This window comes from Anopheles stephensi, chromosome 3 (genome assembly GCF_013141755.1).
Source record: "Anopheles stephensi strain Indian chromosome 3, UCI_ANSTEP_V1.0, whole genome shotgun sequence".
NCBI classification, from domain to species: Eukaryota; Metazoa; Arthropoda; class Insecta; order Diptera; family Culicidae; genus Anopheles; species Anopheles stephensi.
Window position 1 is genome coordinate 57,474,429 of NC_050203.1, and position 21,037 is coordinate 57,495,465.

The window sequence follows — 21,037 nt, forward strand, 5'->3', positions numbered from 1 at the left end:
GAACTACAGCTGGTGATGGACAGCTGTGTGGTTGGCATTTGTTCTCTGCTCTTATTAGCGTTTACTGTGCAGATGACCGCCCGAGGCGAAGTAAGTTTCCCATTGAGATTTTTAAGAGTGTTTAAGCACACGAACGAAGATAATGGTGTACACTTTGTTGTAGCAAATGATAAGCAATTAACGTTTGACCTAAGCCAAAAGCTGTAGCTTTTCAGCATCCGAAGTTTCCGAACGACAATGAATCAAGCACGAGAGTTGTCCATTTTCGACCAGCTTACTCTGAGCGACAGTGTGAATCATAAATAATGCGTCAGGTATTGCTGTTTACCGATGTGCTTACCGTTAATGTAAAGTTAATGAGAAAAAGCTCACCTTATCTGGGGGGTGACCAATTTTGCTCGGGAGATTTACCGAGAGTAAACACCCTTCACCTGTTCACCTCCAGGCCCTCTCGATAATGAGAGAGATTCCCGGCATAATTAATGTCTTCCAACAGCGAACAGCCTTGTAAATGTACCTTTCTGTGGTGATACGAACACCAATTCTCTTTGTTTGGAAGCATCAAACCAGCCGGAGCCATGGTGGCACACGGTTTGCAATGAACGACGCTGGGATTAAGGAGCTTTCAGTGTTTTGGAAAACTGATCTTGCTCCGTGCGCCCAAAACTGCCCAAGACGTCTGTCGAACGTCAAATCGAAGAAAGGATTAAATCGGGAGAGCAAAGACCATAATTATGATGAAGATTTACATTTTATTCTCCCCGGTTTGATGGAACTCATCTGTTAGGAAGCAAGCTTTACATTAAATTTATTATTTTGCTACCCGCGAAAGATAGACAACAATGGTGGATGGGGGTTGGTGGTCTGCACCGAATTCAATTATTTATAACTTCCAACAGGAACTGTCACGAAAATGGAGAGAAATTATTTTTCATCTCTTATTCATGTGAGGTTAACCGTGTCAGAAACGCCAACCACACACATACACACGTTCGTATGTGGCAGTCGGAAAACGTCATGGCGCCAGCAAACGATTCACCACGCAGATCGGCGTGAATCCAGCGCTAAGGAAAGCAGGCGGCATCAAAAACACCAACAAAAAACTGCAAAAAACATCCAGATTCAAGTCTCCCCCCCCCCGTTTCGGCTGCATGTCAGCTGATTATGGCTGCAAACCGTTTGGCATCCCGCTGGAACCGTTGCGCGACCAATATTCCCTCCAGTGGGACACTGGTTCCCTACTCCCTCCCCGGGGGAAGGACAGAATTTCTCGCCGGAGACATTCAACAGTACAGTGGAACATTCTTGAACAACGACGCGAATGGCGACGCGACGATCCCGGCAGTGAAGCAATTTGTCAGACGATGGCACACATGTACGTATGCACACACACACACACACACACACAGATTCGGAATCCTGAATCGAATGCCGAAACACCAAAGTCATCCATTTTCCCGTTCTCTGGTGCGTTCGCTAGTATGCGGACAGATGCACTATTTCTCGAGTAGGCGGCTGCGGTGTGAGTGTGTGCGAGAGTTAAGTGAAGAAATGGCGATATTCTAACGCTCGGTATGCTGTTGGTTAGTTGGTGGTTTCACGAATGCACTTCAGCCTTTGGCTGCAGACGATGCCACCGTGTGGGATGTTAATGTTCTTCGAACCATCGAACCATCATGTGCATGCGAGTGGTGTGCCGCTAGCTTGCAGCATTAGCTTCGAAATAGAACACTAAACCTCACGAGAGGGACTGCAGACTCACCCCCGGTGGTGGTGGTGGTGGTGGTTGCAATAAAAATTTAGAACAACGACAATTGCAAAGCAAAGAGTCCCATCCACCGGCAGAATTTGCTTGCGGCCATCTTACGGGAAGCGTCCCCAGGGGCTGGGCGCCAAAACTGGGCGCCAAAGATGGCAATAACAAAGACTAAACCGGGAGGACACGGGATACGATTTTCCCGGGAACTGTGTGTGTGTGTGCGTTTGTGTACACGAAATCCAGACGCCCCCGTTTTTGCAAATTTATGATCGCATGCTCCCCATAGCCAAGCGTTTTCTTCTGCGTGTGTGTTTGCGTTTTTCGGAATGACCCCTTTTTCAAGCGGACGAACTCGGCGGCGAATGAAGTCGTAATGGGATTGCTTCAAGCGATGTTCGCATCGTCTTCCAGTATTTGTGGGGTACGTTCAATAATGGCTAAGCTATTGGCAGTTTGCTGACAGTGCGAACAGTGGTTGTAGTCGAGTTGAAATGCAAATTGAATGGACACAATTCGGTGTCGCACAAATCGTGAATACCGTGAGGTCGCGATTACGTTTACGGTGAAAATCGGTTTCGCAAACGAAACATTTGTTTCGGAGAAATGTTTTAGAAAAGATTAAGTTGGACATTAAGTAAGTGTTTACAACCAGCAAGATTGAAGAGCCCCAACGGAACCAATCTGTTACGATTGTCTTATCCGGAGCTGCTGCGAGCGCCCTCGCTCACGATGAAAGGCAATTTAAATTCTAACTTTTTTTTAATATAAATGCTTCGCATGAACAATGATAACGATCGACGAGGGCACTTGGTAATAAATTGTTTTAATATTTTCACCCGCTAGCAGAGCGGAAACCTTTTTTCCGGTATCGGCTCCCAAGAGACTTCTGGTGCGGCTTTCTTTGGCGCGCATTATTTTCCACGTCACGCAAATTTATCCCACCGACCCGAAAGTGTCTTTTGAAAACAAAAAACCCAGAGAATTCATGTTACTGAGGTAGCGCTTTTTGGTGTTCCCGATGTCCAGAAACTACTACACGGGTTGGATCGGTTTTCCATCGGTCCTTTGGGTGCAGATCCTATACAGCGTCTTGCGTAGATCTTTCGTACACCTTTGCCCCGTAGTCTCACACACGAAAAAGCAGTGTCGGAAGACAAAAGCTTGTATTTGATCTTACTACCATTGACCCCGACGTATCGTTGCCCCTACCGGAGCTGACAGTTCCATTGTGCGCCGTATCCGGTGAGTTTCCTTGCGGAAGGTGCCTTTGCCTTAAGCGACCTGGTCGAGTTTTGTCGAGTGAACATTTGATTATGTTTTGCGACGAAATCGGACGGAAACTTGTTTGTGGCGCAATGCATTGTTTTCGGAAGGTTTTGGAGGTGGCTTGTTAAAACAAGCGTGTGTTCAAACCCTTGAGAAGAAGGTTCAACCTCACCCGGGAAGGTGCTGTGAGATTTTTGTCGGACCACCATCCAGTTTCCTCCAGCAGGTGAGCGTTCAATTGTCCCGAAGAAGTACAAAACATTTCCAGGAAATTGGAACAAAAGACAACCGTAGGACGGGTTCTTCGTTTGCCGATGATATGAGCGTGTCATTAAAATGTGAAATATGACCATCGTGATACACGTGCTACACACACACACACACTCCGAACCGCATTCGACTCATTTACTCTCCAAGATGGGGTGTATTTTTTTTGCTGCTGTCTGATTTTGATTCACTCCAACCTACCTCTATTTTATTTTGCCATTCAGCTTTTGTTTTGCTTTCAGATTTTCGCATTGTTAAGCCCGCCCTCAGTACCGGCGAGGTTTAAATTATCCGCGCACGGGTACCGGATGGGAAATCTACCGGAAAACCAGGGAACTGTGGTGAAAATAAGACTGATAATGTTTCCACCGTGTTTATTTCCCCTGGCAGCCGCGCAAACGACCTCATCGCGTGCCGGTGACACTAAAAACCGCTAGGCGCGCGATGCCATCCGACGACAGCTCCAGTCATTTATCTCCGGGAAATTGCCACACAGTTTGAGAAATAACTTTTCTCCTGCCATGTCATTGCGAATGAGGTTTCGTGCAGGCGTGTAAAGGAGGGCGGAGTGAGAGGTCCCGGTTAGCGCTGCTTTTGTGAACGGTTTTAAAGTGTCTCCCTGTTGTCCTAAGAGCTCAAACCTCACTGAACAAACTAGCGAACGCATGCCTACGGTGGGCTCATGTGCACCGCTGATAGCTTCCCCGTACCGAATCGTTCATTTCAAATACTTTCCAACCTCGGGCCGGGTGTGTCAAACGGTATGAACGTGTTTAAAGTGTGGCTGAAAGCTTAGTTTTGTGCATAATTAAAGACGCATCTACGGATGCTGGTTCTACGCCGGTTACCAACTTTGTAAAGCTGGCGACAAATGTGTGTGTGTGTGTGTGTGTGTGTGTGTGTGTGGCCAACCGCCAACACCGGAATACACGTTGTCGAATGTGCTTCTGTCGAGGTAAAACTTGTGTCCAGGGTGTGGTGTCAATGCCGAGTGTTACGTATCACATCTACACCAATGCCAGATGTTGACGTTGAAAGTGAGAGAGAAAATAAAACACTGTACCTCGGAAAGGACTCAACCACAATACGTCACGTTTCTTCTGGTTTAACCGTTGCTCAGTAGCTGTGAAGCATAAGGCGTCGGTGGCGTTGAATAATGCTTGGGGTTTTTGATAAAAATACAATTTCGGGTGCTAGAAGCCAATTCAATTTAAACGATTAATATAATCCTTGCCAGCGCCATTATTACACGACAATTTATTGGCTTGAGCTAGTGGACCCTAGCCGAACGTTAGAGCGCCAATCTTTCTACTGATTGAATATTCATAAACCTTAACGATTTTAAATGAATGCACTCACAGCCTGCCCTAGTCCCAATCAATCTTCCAGCAGCAATTTACCTTATTTTTATATTCATAAATCGTTTTGATAAATCCTACACACGGTGCTCACAATCGAGCAAATATGCAAAACAATCGACAAACCCCGACTAAAAGCCACACTTTGCTTTGAAGTCCTCACGAGTGGGTTACATTCGGAAAATCAGCTCACTCACCCGCGCTCACTTCAAATATGGGAGGAAATCAATTATTCTTTCCCTTAATTATGACACTCGTTGCAACCTGGAGCAGCCGGGAATCTACTGGGACTCGTGGTCATTATGGGATACCTCCCACCGGGTCACCCGGTTCTTTTTTTTCGGGCACCTCTACGCACCGGCAATCAATGCAATAAATCTTCTAAATTAGTTTACCGTGAGAACGATGCCCATTATCGCTCGCACTCATTAACTCCTGACACTAACAGGCAGCTTAACGGCCGGCATACCGAGCCCGAGTGACTTAGTGGCTGCGTTCCATTACTCCTTCCACGGGGACCGCCAATATAAAGCCAGAGATCCGGCCACTTTAGCTCTCGTTTCGGAAAAAGAATCCGTCCCCTCGTAACTCAAGGATTGTTTAATGAGCTTCGAACAATTCCGGGAACGACATGATTCCCCGGGCTTGGCAGGAGATTGGAGCGAGGTGGCGTAGCAGTCAGTTGAAAGTGGTTGATTTGAAGGTGCTTTCCCGCCGAGGTCAGCAATTATCAGCTGTAACAAATCTATTCCTTTTTTTTTCCTCCCTGGAACTGTTCGCTTAAGATCGCTTCTCTCATCTACCGGTGGCGCACAGGTACAGCAGGACGAACGCTGAAAATAGGGTACTCACGTTTAAGTTTTACCACAAGATTAAGCTTTACCGCGAATCGAAAGCGCTAGAAGAAACGAGCCGGGCTCATCGGATCCGGTGGCCGTGAGGCGAAATTGGAAGGGATTTTAGTTTAAAAAATTCCAGTCATGTTCCGTTCGCTGCTTGCTCAGCGGTTCGATTGGATGATTGCAAACATTGGCCGGGAAAGTTTCGATGTATTTTCTCTTGCCGTTTGGTGTGCTCCGGACGCTTACCGGGAGCACAGCACGAACGTTCTACCTGTCGCCGTCGATGGAATACTAACACAATTTTCTTACCACTTCGATTTTTTTGCTCGGTAGTGACGTCTACAGTACTTGTTCGAATTTAACCATTCTAAAGCTTGGTGTGTTTTTTTCTCTCTCCTTCTCTAAACGATCTAGTTGCCGACATTGGCCGCATCTGAACGCGGAAGGACTTGGGCTGGTGAGTGATAAAATACGCAACGAGTCTTGTGGCCTGCTGGCGACCAGCTGTGCATGAATTTCGCTATCCAGGCCAGAAGGAGACAAGAACAAACAGAGAAAAAAATCGTAGGAAAAGGAGACTTCAAGTGTCCAAAACGAGAACGCTAGGAGTTGAGTGTGAAAGAAGGTCGATGAAAGTGGTGCTCTCCTAGCTGGCCCACCTCAACGTTTGTGGTAGTGATAGTGAACAGCGAACCATTAAAGTCCAATTTTAAGGCACACTGGAGAACCTTTATTGTGTTTCTGTGTGTGTGGGTGTATGCGAGAATGCGATCAACCTAAAGTGTGATTGATGGTTGGACAGTTTTAAATGATCGATCAACGATCGCAGGAACGCCACTTGGGTGAAACGGTGAAGAGGTACGCTTCGTTCAACCCGATGACCAGCAGCACTGCAACGGATTCCGGTCAAGGACAGTGAAAGGGTAAGGAAACGTCCAGAGACCATTTTGTGTGTACTTTTTTTCTCTTTCTCGGAGGCCCAACTTCAACTTTGTAAATTGTTCCTCACCTACTAGGCGCACTGGACGAGCACGAGACGACGAGTCCCTCTTTTTATGCTGCATCCGGACGGTTCACTACTAGACGATCCCAATGAATGTGGTTGGATTGCTGCAAATCATAATAGGTAAGATTTTTGCTTTCATATTGATTCTGGATAAGATCTCGCCATGTTGATCTCATTCCTATGTTTACACATATTCACAATCCTTGCATTTGAAGAGGACATCAGACGATTGCCACAGCATTCCAACAAGCATCTAGCAAAGAACCTTTAATTAGACGTATTATCCTTCCCTTCGTTTTATTCACAGCAAAAAAAAACAAACAAACACAGAAAAGATTCATTTACATACTCTTGAACAATTAGTTCCTACATTGGCTCCATTCAAGATTTTCATCTACTCGGCCCTTTTGTGCTAAAGAGTTCAAATAAGACGACATTTACGCCGCCGGTACAGCCGGATGGGAGATTCCATCCATTTTGGATTCATTGGCCTTCCATCCCGTTCAGTTGTGTCTGTCCCGGTACTTGAACTAATTGATTGAGAATTTCATTCAATCTTGTCATGGTAATCAAAACAAAGGCACTCAACGACCCATTCTGTGGAGATCTTTCGTCCATGCATAGTGTCCTCTTTTTCTTCCAAACGAAGACGATGATGGTCATCTAAATGACCGGCTACCCGGTTTCATTGTTCACCCTCGGCCTCTACTCGGCCTCTAATCGTAGAGCGTTTTGCGAGCTGGCATCCTGTAGGGCGGAAAATGACACTCCGATAAGATGGCTTGTAACACAGCAAGAAATAAGAGAACCGCTTGGCGCTCGTCTCCGCCTCACCGGTTAGGTTAGGATGACATTTTTTGCTTTTTATCTCCAAAAGTCAGCTTTCCCGGGGAGAGTCTCCCATTTTACCTCCATCATCATGCCGTTACCGACAATGGGACGCAACTTCCGGATACTCCCTGTGCCCGAACCCAGTCGCCATTAAAAGAAGTGTACTATGTTTCCTTCTTGTGTGTGAGTGTGTTTTTCGTCCCCTTTTCCAGTTTTGCTTTATATTAACACTCGACGAGCGCATAAAACAAATTTAACTGTCAACCATCGTTAAAACGGACACGAGCGATGTCGCAAAAGGGCTCTTACTTGGTGGGCTTTTCTTTTCGTCTATAGTGTCGTTTCGTTCGGAAACAAGAAAAAGCTGTTCCCCGTGCCGGTGAAAAAACACGACAAACACTACCGGGAAAGCGTTTTGGGTGTGGGAAGCTTTAAGAATAAGAAGAAGAAGAAAAAAACGGGGCGACGGTAAACTTTTGACGGACGAAGCCGGACGACAGCTCAAATTATCACTCTTATTCGCCAGCATCCCAGCACGCCGCCAGACATCTGGGGCGGTCTAACCATCGTTTTTTTTCCTAAAGAGCTGCCATGGAAGTGGAAAAAAATAAATATAAGACCGCCGCTATCAGAGCGACGATCGGACGATCTAAAATCTCGGTCCCAAAATTACCGCCCTAATTGATACTTGTGCGGACAAAGTATGACACTACTGCCGTGATTGAGGAACAGTTTCGTGTTTCCTTAGGAAAAATAAGAATTCTTGAAACCGTCTACCAACATGCACCCAGTGCGACCGTGAGCGGTGTCCTTGAAGGCTTTGTGTTTTGCGTGCTGTTCTGAAAGAAGCTCAGACAAGCAAGAGCACCCCGTGTGTGTTTGTGGACGGAAAGGTTTTTACCGAAAACGTAACCGAAATCCAAGAACGGTCCCACCAAAAGGAAAGCTAACAAAAAACAAAATGGGAGCAAACAGTAAAAAATAGTAAAACCCTTAAAGCATACAAACACAGAGCAAGGGAACGATAAAATCATCATCTTCCACCTACCCCAAAAGAACGAAGCATCTCAGCTTCGGCTGCTTATCGCGCCTTTCTCCAATAAAGCGTTGCATCTCTACGGGGTGTAGGAGACGGAGCTACGAGTCGTCGTGCGTTCGGTCCCGAATGGTTTCCTTTTGATCTTGAGTTTCAATTCCCCGGATGGCTTCATTTGCATTGAAGATTAACCTTCGGTACCTATTTTGCCGGTAAGGTGAGTGCGTGTACGGTTTCGTTTTGGATGGTGGATGTGGTTGAGGTTGTTCGGTGAGATGCGGTACGCTGAAGAAACTTTCTCACCCGAGCATCGAGGTAATCTTCAACTCGATTGCAGCGTACCAAACACTAACTTGCGCACGTGAATTGACGTAAAAGCTCGATGGTGGAGTAAACGGTAGTACGGTACTGTTTTCATCAATGGATTTCATTTTGATCAGATGCTTGCTTGATCTCATCGAGGAAATCGTGAAAAACACTAGTAACGTGTATAGCGAAAAGTACTAATAATAGATCAGTGCGTGAAATTATTACACTTAATCTAATGAGCCATAAATTGTTTTTGACAAAAGTGTAAAATTGGTTACGAGCAAGGATATGACGTACAGATCATAGTTCCTGTTCACCAATTGCGCTTTCAACGCTTCTTGCAATGAAAAAGAAAAAAAAAGCCCAGTGGTAGAGGCGACAGCACCATCGGTCTTCACAAGGCAGGATCAAGGTTCAAATCCCTTTTGTGGCCGTTCCTTCACGGTGAGGACTGACTTTCCAACTATGAGCTATCAATAAGTAGTCTAAAAAGGCAAAAATTAGAAAACATTACCTTAAAAGGCTGTTTGGCCAAGAAGGAAAAGAAAGAGGACGTAAAAGAATCATCAATACTAACGCAGACAATCTAAAATCGTAACATTTAAGGACTTAACTTACTTAAATTGTTAAATTATTAGTCTTGAATAATCCAAAGTCTCTACAAATGAATTGAATATAAAAATATAGTTTTGAATATCTATAAAAAGGACATAACAAACATATTTTATGTTACGATTCTCTATGAAGCTTTTTTTAAAAGCTTCATAAAGCTTTCTCAAGCTTATTCAGCATATGAATCCTCGTTGCAAGCTTCGTTAACAAAGGATATGAAAAGGATGTGCTATAAATAGGAAAATTATAGCAGTTTTTATACCTCGCTAAAGGATATCATATAAAAGGATATCCGGTTAAACATTTCGGTGTCGCGCGTAACAGAATATCCTTTTGCTATAATTTAAAGCTTACAGTTTTCTTTTGTTTCCGGTGATTTAGACTTCGTGCTATAACTATGCTATGCCATAATACCCTTTAGAACATCCTAGCTAACACGGCACCTGACTCAAGCGATGTATTAAGGACAAAAAGCTCATGCTCCCTATCGGAAAACGTGCAAAGCGTTTTAATGGACGATGTATTTCATAAGAACTTGAAACACCATGCTATAAAGCTCGAAGCATTTGCTTTGACTTTATTTCATCGCAGCATGAAATTCAAACGGTTCAACGTTTTTAACAATTATAAGTTTTAACCTTTTCGAAGCTAATTTTGCCCTTAATTCAAATTTTTTTTTTAAAGAAAGTTATTTAAATAAGGAAGGTTGTACGTTTTTCAATTTTTCTTCAGTTCAGTTCATTTGTTACATTGGTTAATAGGCATTGCTTTCTTAAGATACAATGTTCGTCGGTTCCTTCTGAGAGAGTTTAATGGTCGAGGCGATAACGGCGCTTCTGATGGCAAGACTGAGATCAACTCCAGATCAAAACAAAAATCAGAAAGTTAAGATATCAGACCACGATTGCACGAGCTGGTACTGCCAAAGAAAGAGGGCTTTGTTTAACTTCATTTTGACGTAATTTAAATTAATATTCCCTGATATGTGTCACCCAAAGTTCTACAATATGCCATAATTTTATATAATACGTTCGATCATACGAACCTCGAGAGGACATGACTAGCCAAGTCTGACTTCTATGCTGTGTATGGCTGATGGCCTGGATGGGATTTTATTCCCGGTCCTGCCCAGTGAAGACCGGCGCCGCTACTTCAGGAACATGGTTCTGAACGCTTTAAAACAGTACGACATTGTTTCCACCGTACAGTGTATACCCGCGGTGAGATCATCGGAATGGAAAACAGTGAAGGTGATTATTGAGGGCGTTGTCATGCACATATCCGGGGGTCAACGATACACATAACCCCTGGTGCTATCTCCTGTTCCAGCGCATAAAAACTGTGTGCGTGCGAGTGTGTGTGAGGGCATTGCAACGGATAAGTTACTCTTTCCTTTTGTACGGTGAATCGAAGCTTTTGCCACCGAGAGTGGATCACCGTGTCTGGCTTAATTATCATAAATGCATAAATAATGCGTTAACTGGCGTATTAATGCCAGTCGTAGTTGAGCGTCGTACTGAACGATAATACGATTTTGTGTTGTATTTTCGTTATAGTTTTTATAGCACGTGCAGCGGAGTTCCGAAATTGTTTGATTGTTTGTGGAAAAAATGCTTTTTGTTTCCATTTTTTGGTAAATTTGTTTGCTGCTCTGCATCCCGCATTGATACAAAACGGCTCATCGTGAATGGATGCATAAATCCCCATTTGTCGATTGTTCCGTGCAATTTGTGTCCCAGTTTTTGAGGTTAAATTTTATATCACCACACTCGAAAAAGCTACTTCGCGCATGGCAAACGTTTCATCTGGACGGGATGGCCGGAAAATAAATGACGCCGATCAACTAGCCCAATTTATGATGATTCAAATTGTTGTCACAATAAAGGTGAATCATCATCGGAATTAATTATGACGATGGTAATTGAATAATGATAATTAATTGATATGCAACACTGGCCGCACCGTACTGACGGTTGATCCGAAGCGCCACTTGCGGCCAGCCATGGGACGGGAAGCAAACCACGGAATGTTTAAATTGGTGCAGCCCGACACATACCGCTGGCCATTGCTTTATGCCGACTTCAAAATTAATGTTGCTCAACTATTTCGGTGGTCGATAAAAGGCCCCGTTCCAGCACCTTCCCGTTTCAGAGGCTTTCGCGCCCACCCGGAGTGTTGATGATAATTTAATGCCCTTCAGCCGCAGGGTCTTTGATGGGTATTGGGTGTTTTGTTTTGCTCGCGCTCTTCTTTCGATCGCCGGGACTGTTGATTGGCACGTTGGAATGTGCCATCGGAGGGCTCAGGATTGAAGCTCCGTCACACGGTCAGTTGTTGGCTGATGGCCGTGATGTTTGCACCAAACATATCAATCATTTAACGAACCGCGGACGAAGGACCACAAGGAGGTAACAAACCACGACGTTTGTCGATTGTGACATATTTGTGGCGTTGATTGATCGGGCGTGTGTACGTGTGACGACGGTGATGAAAGCGTTCCTTGGGCCCGACGACTGGTGTGTGTGTGGGGACGGCTTAAAGTATCCCCATCATAATCGGGATTGGTAAATTAACTGAATAATTGCTAGTTTTGCGCAATGACATGCAATCGATTCACGTGATTGGGGCATATAACATTAGCTTTCGCTTCCCCACATTGAAGTTGCACTGCTCAGCTGGCTAATGTAATCAAATTAATTAAAATCAATAATGCATAAATCGTTGCCTCTCCGAACCCGTGCAATGAAACTTGAGTATCGTACCGGTTTACTTCACATTGCAGCTTTATGGTTTAATTCTTCCATAAAGTATTTTTGTTGGACAACAAATATCCCACCAACACAGTTGCGGCTAACCCTCGTCATCACCATCGCCAGCAATCAATCAATGGGATCGGTTGGGGTTCAACTTACTCTCAATCCGAAATCGGGGCTGATCAAATAGGGTCGATCGTTTCAAGGATTGTTTTACGCTTCCGGGTCGGTCTCAATTTGGACTATCAAAATTTTCTGCTCGCTCCAAATCATTCGATCACCGTGATAATGCATATGGAATAGTCCCGCTTCAGACCAGCTCGGCGTCTTGCAGCTCCCGGGAAAGGAAGCTTAACGGTTTGAACCACCCAAAACAACCACAAACAATGAAAGAAAAAATACGACGGAGAAGTAATAGCTGACCATAATCCATTTACATCCTGACGATGTGACTGATGTGATGGGCTTCTTGTAGCAGGCCGTATGTCAGTTTGAATTCTTGCCCCATCATCATCACCATCATCGCCGTCGTCATGCAGACCGTCATAGCAAGCCACCATGTTTCATATTTATGGATTTATTACAATCACACACACACACACACACACACACACACACACACACACACGCACATTGCAAAATCTTGCCTCTGTGTCCTTATTCCATCATGCCTAATCGAATATCTCTTCCCATGTGCACAAATCAATCGAAATGAGAACGAACGATGGCTGCGTGTGTGTGTGTGCGAAAGTGTGTGATTGCGTGTTTGTTCCCCCACACGCAGACAGACCATGTCCCGTCGGCTGGAAGTGACCTTTCCTGATGAAAAGGTTTCGCAGTCCAGCCGTTTTGCTTGTCATGTCATCGTTTGCATTACAATCACGGTCTCACTGGCGACATCCAGTCCGTCCAGGAGCTGGAAACAAAAGTAGGGAGCAGAGAAAAAACCCACCTCATGCCTCATTTTTACTGGAATGGGGCTGTGTGGAGCTAGATCCTGACGATTCCTGACCAGCAGCAAAAAGGGAATCACCCTGACCGGCAGCAGGAATCGGGCAAAGTTATGACATGAATTATCGCCAAACATTTCCGTCAGCCGTCCGCCTTTCGTCAGGTTTGAGTGCATTCCTTCTTTTCACCTAGGACGAGCACGTTCAACTGTCAACCGAGGCAACCTCGTCAAGCGGCGTAATTGTCGGGCTGCTGCTGTGTTTTCGGACAGAGCTGTGATCTATAGAACCGGTGCATCATCCTCAGTTGTGATTAAAGTGAGAAAAATAAGTCCTTCTTTACTGTTGACCATTGGAGAAATCCACCCTACGAGCAAACGGAGCAATCAAAACGTTTCCCCCACTTTGTTAGTCTTGTCAAAACGCTCTTTTTCGGATAATAAATCCTTGTCTAAAGCAACCTCTTCCAGTTGGCTACGAAGATCATTCGCTCGCCTTTAAACAGCTGCCTGAAACATGGGACAGTATTCAATCCGTGGTGTGTAAAATTTTAAACCTACTTCATCGACAGTTTATTGCAGTTTTATTCCACCAACATTTCACCACAGCAAGCACGAGGAACATCAAGCACGAATAGTTCACTCAATATGTTCATGTAAGAGACGCATAAAAGTTACCGACTCTAAGTGAGGGGTTGGTTGGGTTGATGCTGCGTTTAAATTATATTGTCATATTTTTTTACGACCACCATCAAACGATGTTATCCGGCGTCGCTTGTTTTGATCCTCGGAAAAGGAGTAAAATTAAGTCCAGCTCGTATTAAAGAAAACCGAGCAAAAATCGGTACAAAATGGGAGTGGATGCGTACCGTTTGATAGCTTTCTCTCTGGAGTTTTTTTTCCCTTATCGTCATTTGACTGGCCTTAGTGTTGGAAAAATTTTAACCCATAGAATGGTAATAAATTCTTCAGCAAAAAGGTATTACTTGCTGGATCGAGGCGAACGGCGCGATTATGATTCCACATTGGAGTCCATCTCCAAACGCGCCACAAGGGTACTCCTTTACTGTCGACCACAAATCGGAACAGACTTTAAGGGGATAATCTTGCTGAAGCAGCCGCCCGATCCACTCCAGCGGCACCGGCAATCACCGAAAAAAATTGACGATGGACAAACGGTGGATTAACCCAGCAAAACAAACCTTCCAGGCGAAAGACTTCCTACTGGCGCAACCAGCCGGAACAAGTCTTGCTACACAGGTCAGCGCAAAGCGGATGGAGGAAGGGGTATGTGTGGTGAGGTTTTCCCAACCCCGCTCAGAAAAAACGCAACCAACAAACCAACCGACCAAACGAACCGGTTGATGGCTGTCGGTCGACGCCTGTCGTTGATATCGGCCGCAGCCTGCAGCAGCCGGGATGCAATAAAGAATGTGAAAATTTAATGACCTTCCAGCCTGTCGATGGAACGAGCCTAAGGGGGGCGAAAGGGGACTAGGGCGTTGAGGAGCTGGGAACCGTATATATGTGTGTTGGTCCTTAGTGCTCAGCATTTCCCTTTGACAACGATTTTTAAACGGTTCCCTGCGCGGGTTCCCGTTCCCGATCGTGATCACCAATGTGATGCGGGTGAGTATGTGTGTGTGTTGATTTTTCCAAACGTTTCGCCTCCCCTGAATAACCTTCCAGGCGGCCATTTTCCTCAAACGCCGCGTTCACCGGATCCCCAGCTTCGGAGCGGCTTGCGGCCCCGGGAAACTGCCCGAAAGCATCCCGGTGTTCCGGTTTAATGGTTACCGTCGACTTTTTATGGACTGGTGATTAAGCTGATGATATTTTTATTCCACCATAAAAAGCTGAAATCCATGGCAATCGATTCCGTACGCTTGGCCGGCCGCTTGGCATCCTGGCCGCCATGCGCGCTCTACATGGGCTTCAGTGTTGCTGTTGTTTTTGTTGCAGCTATTATTACTTTAATATTTTGCTGTTGTTCGTATGCGGATTAAGGGAGCGGAGGAGGCGTGAGAGAGTCACCCGGATGGTATCGGGTTTGGTTCCATCGTCCGACGAATGGGTACTATTTTTTATGACTTTATTAAAAAGTATTCGTTTTGTCACGTTGAACGTCACCACGCGCGGTGGCGGTTTACACCGGCCGTCGAGCGTTTGATGTCCTGCTGGGTGGTATGTATTTATTTGCTTTTTGTTCCATGTTGTTTTTTGTTCGGTGCATTTCAATCTTTCCACCACGAATTACCGTGCATAACCTCGGGAACAAGGTGGACGCGCATCGGTGGATTTGAGATTATTGATCTACGGGTAAAGATTCCGCGAGAGCGTTCTATTTAGTACAAAATGTGTTCAAAAAGTTCAGCTTGACGTAGGGACTGCATCAGTTGCTTAAGTGGACATAATTTCAAGTAATTCTTATATTGTTACTATGATGATTCCATCCACATCCCCGTATAAGCTGGAAATGATTCCATCCACATCCCCGTATAAGCTGGAAATGGTTAAACATATTTTAAAGATATTTGTTTGATCTGTATTTAAAGGTTGATTTGATATATTTAACGATGTTTTTGAAAGTTCATTAACAACGATGAATTTTTGAGGACTTCAGACCAACAACTACCCTAGGCTGGACTGCACCTTCTGTTGAGCCCTCGTCAGTATTCAGTTTAAATCAAAGCTCATCTTTCACACACGTGTTTCGAAGCTGTGCAAACTCATTTTAAATTTATTTGATATGGTTTTTATTATTTTTTATTTTAATGTAAGAAGATTTTTTTTTCAAACTTCATCATCATCAGCAAAAGTGATTTACGGAAACGTTACAAAAAAAGGAACAGAAAGTTTTTAGAACTAGGATAAACATTTAGCGTTCAGGCTCAAACGACATCAAGAAAATTGATACCTGCCAATTCTGGCTTACCAGACTTAATAAACCCCGGTCCTACCGTATGGAGACCAATCGTCTCTACCACTGAGCCACCCTTAAAGGCAATATAACAGTCTATGAAAACCACAAAAGCAAGAAACAAATTGTTTACTATTTTTGATAAAACCAGTGCTCAATGCAATGAGAACTGACTATCCAATTATACGGAATCAATGAGTCTAGTAATCCAGAAATGGTAGCCACGATCGCTTAAGGAGGGGCAGGGTCGTTTCCTCTTTTATGCTACGCGGTATGCTGTAGAAAATCGTTATACCTTGAAAAAATAATTAGAAGGATCTTGCCGTGATTTTGGACGATGGCAGTCTAGGCTATGTGCTTGCTTGATTTCTTAGTTTATTGATAATTCCACACTTTTTCTATCTGGTTTATCAAATTGTCAATGTGAATGTAGAACTTAAGCTTGTTGTCACAAAATAACTCGTACTCTGATACTTTCTTGGTTCAATGCTAAATATACCATAGAAAAAACTGCAACAGTCTCTTGAGTCAGTTTCACAACCGCACGATATCCGGGCTGTTCTGCTATAAGTCAGAGGTTTACATTCAAAAAGTCTACCATTTGATATTTAACCACAACATCTAGAACCTTTTCCCGAATGTTTAAATGTTTATGGAACAAAACTCTGCGGCTGAGGCAGTTCCAGGCACCTTAGGTAGAGGAATCATAATGGATTCCTCCCAAGAATCGGAAATTATACCAGGGACGCCAAAAGTAAAACTTCTACGGTACTTGTTAAAATTTTATTTTCAACGCGAAACCCTACATCAAAAGCTCTTAATATCGTGATTCAAACAAATCCGTATCCTAAGGACAGTTCCCACAATGCCGGTCTCAGGCACATAAATTTAGCCATAATCATCTGAGTGCGTCAAACTATCGGAAATACTTCATCAACGTAAGCCCAATAAATCACTTCCGAGGAAAGATACTAACAAACCGAAATTTCGCTTATCAACACCGTTGCGTCCAGCCATGCATATCACCAGCCTCACCAGCCTCAAAACGAACAATAAAACTCATGGCTTTAATCCGTTGCTGCATACGAAAAAACAGGCAAACCCCAGCCCGTGGCAAAAAGTCACATTCAACCGGAAGCAAGTGCGCCATGAGCGCGGACCGAAATAAAAGAGTGGCCAAATTTTTCATCCACCATTATTCCGATAACGAATGATTACGAGATGAAGCAAATTATGTCATTCGGAAGACTGCGCACTGGTCTGCGACCGAAAGTAAGCCAGTGAAGCTTTTCCGCGGATCTGAGCGTCTACCGGCGACGCTGGGAAAAGTTTCCGCTGCGCTTTTCATTGTGTCCTGTGCCGGTGTGCCTGTGTGTTTGGATTCTCTTTTATGTAGCCAAATCTGCCAAATGGTACACCGTGTCTGCTTCCATCGTAAACCGTCCCATACCAACGCGCGCGAATGCCGCTTGCACGTGCAAACGTCGAGCTGGTCATGCTTCCCGGATTTGGTTTTTTTTCCTGTTGATGAGAAGCATAAGAACCGGGTGGAGGACAGGATGGGGACAGTTGAATCAACGGAAACGCTTGAGCCGACGTATTCAACCAACTCTTTAGTGTGGCCCCTTGGTGGTATTGAATTGGAAAGTTCCTCTCGGAGCGTGCTGGAAAGCTTCCTTCTGCGCCACGGTACTCACAAATTGCATGGCGCCTTCAGTTCGCGAGGACTTCGTTTTTTCCCCCCTATTGGGGTGTCTATGTGTGTGTCGTCTTTCGCGTCACCCTTTCAGCGAGAATCAGTATGAGAATGTGAAGATTTTATCTAGTAGATTGAATTGGAACTACACGACGCCAGCCTCATGGACTCGCAGCATAACCGGTCGCCCTTTTTCGCCATCCTTCCTGCTTTCGTGTTCCAGATGCGGGTTATCTACCTTCTTGTTTGACCGTGCAGTTAAATCGCAATTTTCCCCACCCAGCCTCAAACACATTCCGGCAGTCTCTTATGCGAAGGTATGATAGTGAAAAAGTAACTTCCGCGACAAAAAAGAGTCATCCGCGGGCGCTATCTCAAGCAATGAGCGATAGCGGTTCAGAAAGAAGATGTTAGACAAACGCTCACACGAGGTAGACTGGGAGCACACGACAAACTGAAAAAAAAAACTCATGTTTTTTACGAGGGCACGTGAAAACGGCACGTCCGGAACTGAGTTAAAGCTGCTCTGTGTGTGGGATCACACGGCGAAGTTTGTGAGAATGCCTTTGAACACAGTTGCGTGACTGGCCGGGCATGATATAAAGTGACTTTCATGGCCAAGAGCAAAGCAATCAAATGATGCAGCTGACGCTGTATGCTGCAAGTAACCTGGAAGACTTTAATGGAGATTGATTGGAAGGAAAATTAGAAGGAAAAGAGTAGAAAGGTTACTAACAAAAACGAAAAACGGTTGGTAATAATTAATAGTGGAAGATGGCGAAGGACGTTACTTCCGAGATACATATAACGAGCTACTCTCTCTTCCATCGGATCAGTAAAACAACGCTGCCAATCAGAAATGTCATCTTTCGATAAATGCTCTTGTAACAAGAACTTATTGCGAATCTTTCTCAGAATTTAATAGGAAATTTTCCTCCATTTCCTGATAAATTCCATTCAATTACTTGATCGGATCATGATGCTCTAGAAAAAGGCTGTTTTTTCTAGGATAAACTACTACTCTCATACTTATGCTTATGAATTAAAGCTTCTCCCGATGCTCAATATGCTTAGACACGAGTAATAAAAAAATGAAGAAGTTTAGCGTGGTAGGGATTTATCCTACCGGGTAAATTTTTTTTAAGAAGATGAGATTTTTAAGAAATTTTCTGCATTTTTCTGCAACAGGTTAACGTTTTACATATGAACGAGTCTATAATATCATCTCATAATTGTATGGGAATTGGGATGCAACTGTGAAGGAATATGAGTTTCTGGAACGTTTAGTCGATTCATCGTGTCAGTTTCTAGTAACGAGATTTCCAGGTCATTACAGTTATGAGGAAATCACATTAGAATGTTTTGAGAAGGATTAAAATATAATCAATCTTAAATTAAAATCTTTTCAGCACCTTACACTTCTGATGGATCGTAGATCCTCTGTCTAAAAGCTTTGTTTATGAAAGTATGATAAAGATCTCTTATTCTTCTTTCTTGGCCTAATGACCGCTTAGGTCATGCCTGCCATTTCTGACATAATATACTTATTGATACCGCATAGTTGGATAGTCAGTTATCACTATGGGAGAACGGCTAAGATGGGGTTGGAACCCCATTCGTTGGTATCGCCTAAGCCACCAGACCACCCCAGAAAAGATATCTTTAATTAAGATTAAGGGGCAGCTCGGTGGCCAAGGCGACTACAGGGCCAGACTTTATACGACACGATTGTGGTTCAAATCCCATCTCTCGTAGTGACGACGTACTATCCAACTACGAGGTATCATAAAGTCTAGTAAGCCAGAAATGGTAGGCATGACCTTAAGAGGTCGTCCAAACCTTCATATAATCTAATCTAATGGCTATTCTACGAAACACTTGGAATTTAGTTCCAAACCAATGTTAATTTGCTTACAATATCATCGACATCGCAACGCTCTGGAATATTGTAAATGGAGTAGCCATATTAAACATTCATTGATAAATGTGTATGAAACTTGAATGGATGACGATTTTCTTAGTTGACGATAATAGTGATGATGATATCTCACCTCATACTCCTTGAAGTATGTCAGGTGGACAAGTTATATAGAAATAGAATACAATTATGCAGTATAATCGCACTTAGCTACACTATAACGTTACTGCTGGCATAACTGTTATGAGGTCACTTACCTCAAATGTGAGAAGAGCAGTGCTACAAAATGTCATGAGTATCAAGTGATGACCACAACCGAAATCAAACAACATCTTGATGGTAAGTGATGTTCATTACTGATAGCCATCGAAAACATGCCATGAATTGCCGAAAATAACATGTCAAGCGTGATACTCTGACTGACAAGGTGAGCTTAATGCTATCGCAAGCATAATCGTAACGTTTTCTGACTGTGAGCAGTTCTGAAAATTGTCACAGTTATTGTCATCAACAGTCATGAGTGAAAACAAACCCATGACATCTCACTTACACAACTGCGGTGATCAGAGGGATACACTCATGGTCGGTGAGACGTGTGAGCAGATTGGTGACATTTTAGCTACCATGCCATAAGTCGCTCACTTTGTCATGACTTTTTCTGCTGGTGATCTTCACAATAGTCACAGAACATATGCGGCGCATGTGAGCGATGTTTGCAGAGGTTTTTATTCCACATGCTGGCTTAGCTGCGACAGGCGTATGCTCAGTGCCTACTGACTGGTCTTAACTAAGAAAAGCCTAAGTAAAGTTGAAGTTTCAGCTCAAAGGAGTAAATGCATTAAAGTTTTAAACATATTTAGAGCATTAATTCGAAAACCAAAATAATTGCGTAAATACCACCCTCAACCACATTTTGCAAGCGAATCACATCCATTCATGCATTCATTACTTAAAATCTCCTCGACATCAACGATAAATGGCTTGCTTGCTTGCTTGCGTTGGGAAAGGAACGAAACTCATCAACACAGGGCCGCCGTTACAAACTGCCCACCACCAAAACAAGGGTTTGACGGCGGCCAATTTATGCTAACTAGAGTGCGGATCAACGAAATTACCTTGCCCATAAAGCCCCGGTGTCCTCAGGAAGAGTGAACATCAACACACACAAAAAAAAGTGAGCAAGCGCAATGATACACAGCTCGGCCGGCAAGGGCCGCTGCCGCTGTCAATGACCGACATCAATTGAGCAAGGCTGGCAAGGAAAGCGTTAAATGCCATTCTACTGCCTACTAGCACGGTGAAAGAAATCTTCTGGCGCATTGTAGCACCCTTACCACCCAGCAAATACCTGTTCGCCGGTACGGCCAAATGCTTTTTTTATTAGCGAGAACATAAAACTGAGGGTGCCCGTCCGGAATGGGTTTTAAAAATGTTTCTTGACCGGTCCAAAATTTATTTGCAAAGCTTTCACATTTGTTGCGCGGCGCGGCCTTAGTGGGTGGAAGATTTATCCAT

General features: G+C 44.1%; 1 protein-coding gene across 2 annotated transcripts in view; it reads left to right on the plus strand.

Moving 5' to 3' along the window:
- LOC118508954 (neural-cadherin-like) overlaps nucleotides 1–21,037 on the plus strand; it is a 293,319-nt gene that overhangs the window by 107,821 nt on the left and 164,461 nt on the right. For both annotated transcript variants that reach the window (XM_036048870.1, XM_036048871.1), the window contains exons 4-5: nucleotides 5,907–6,415; nucleotides 6,509–6,618. In XM_036048870.1, the coding sequence (XP_035904763.1) occupies nucleotides 6,585–6,618 (34 nt within the window). In that variant the 5' untranslated portion in view covers nucleotides 5,907–6,415; nucleotides 6,509–6,584. The remainder of the gene's footprint in view (nucleotides 1–5,906; nucleotides 6,416–6,508; nucleotides 6,619–21,037) is intronic.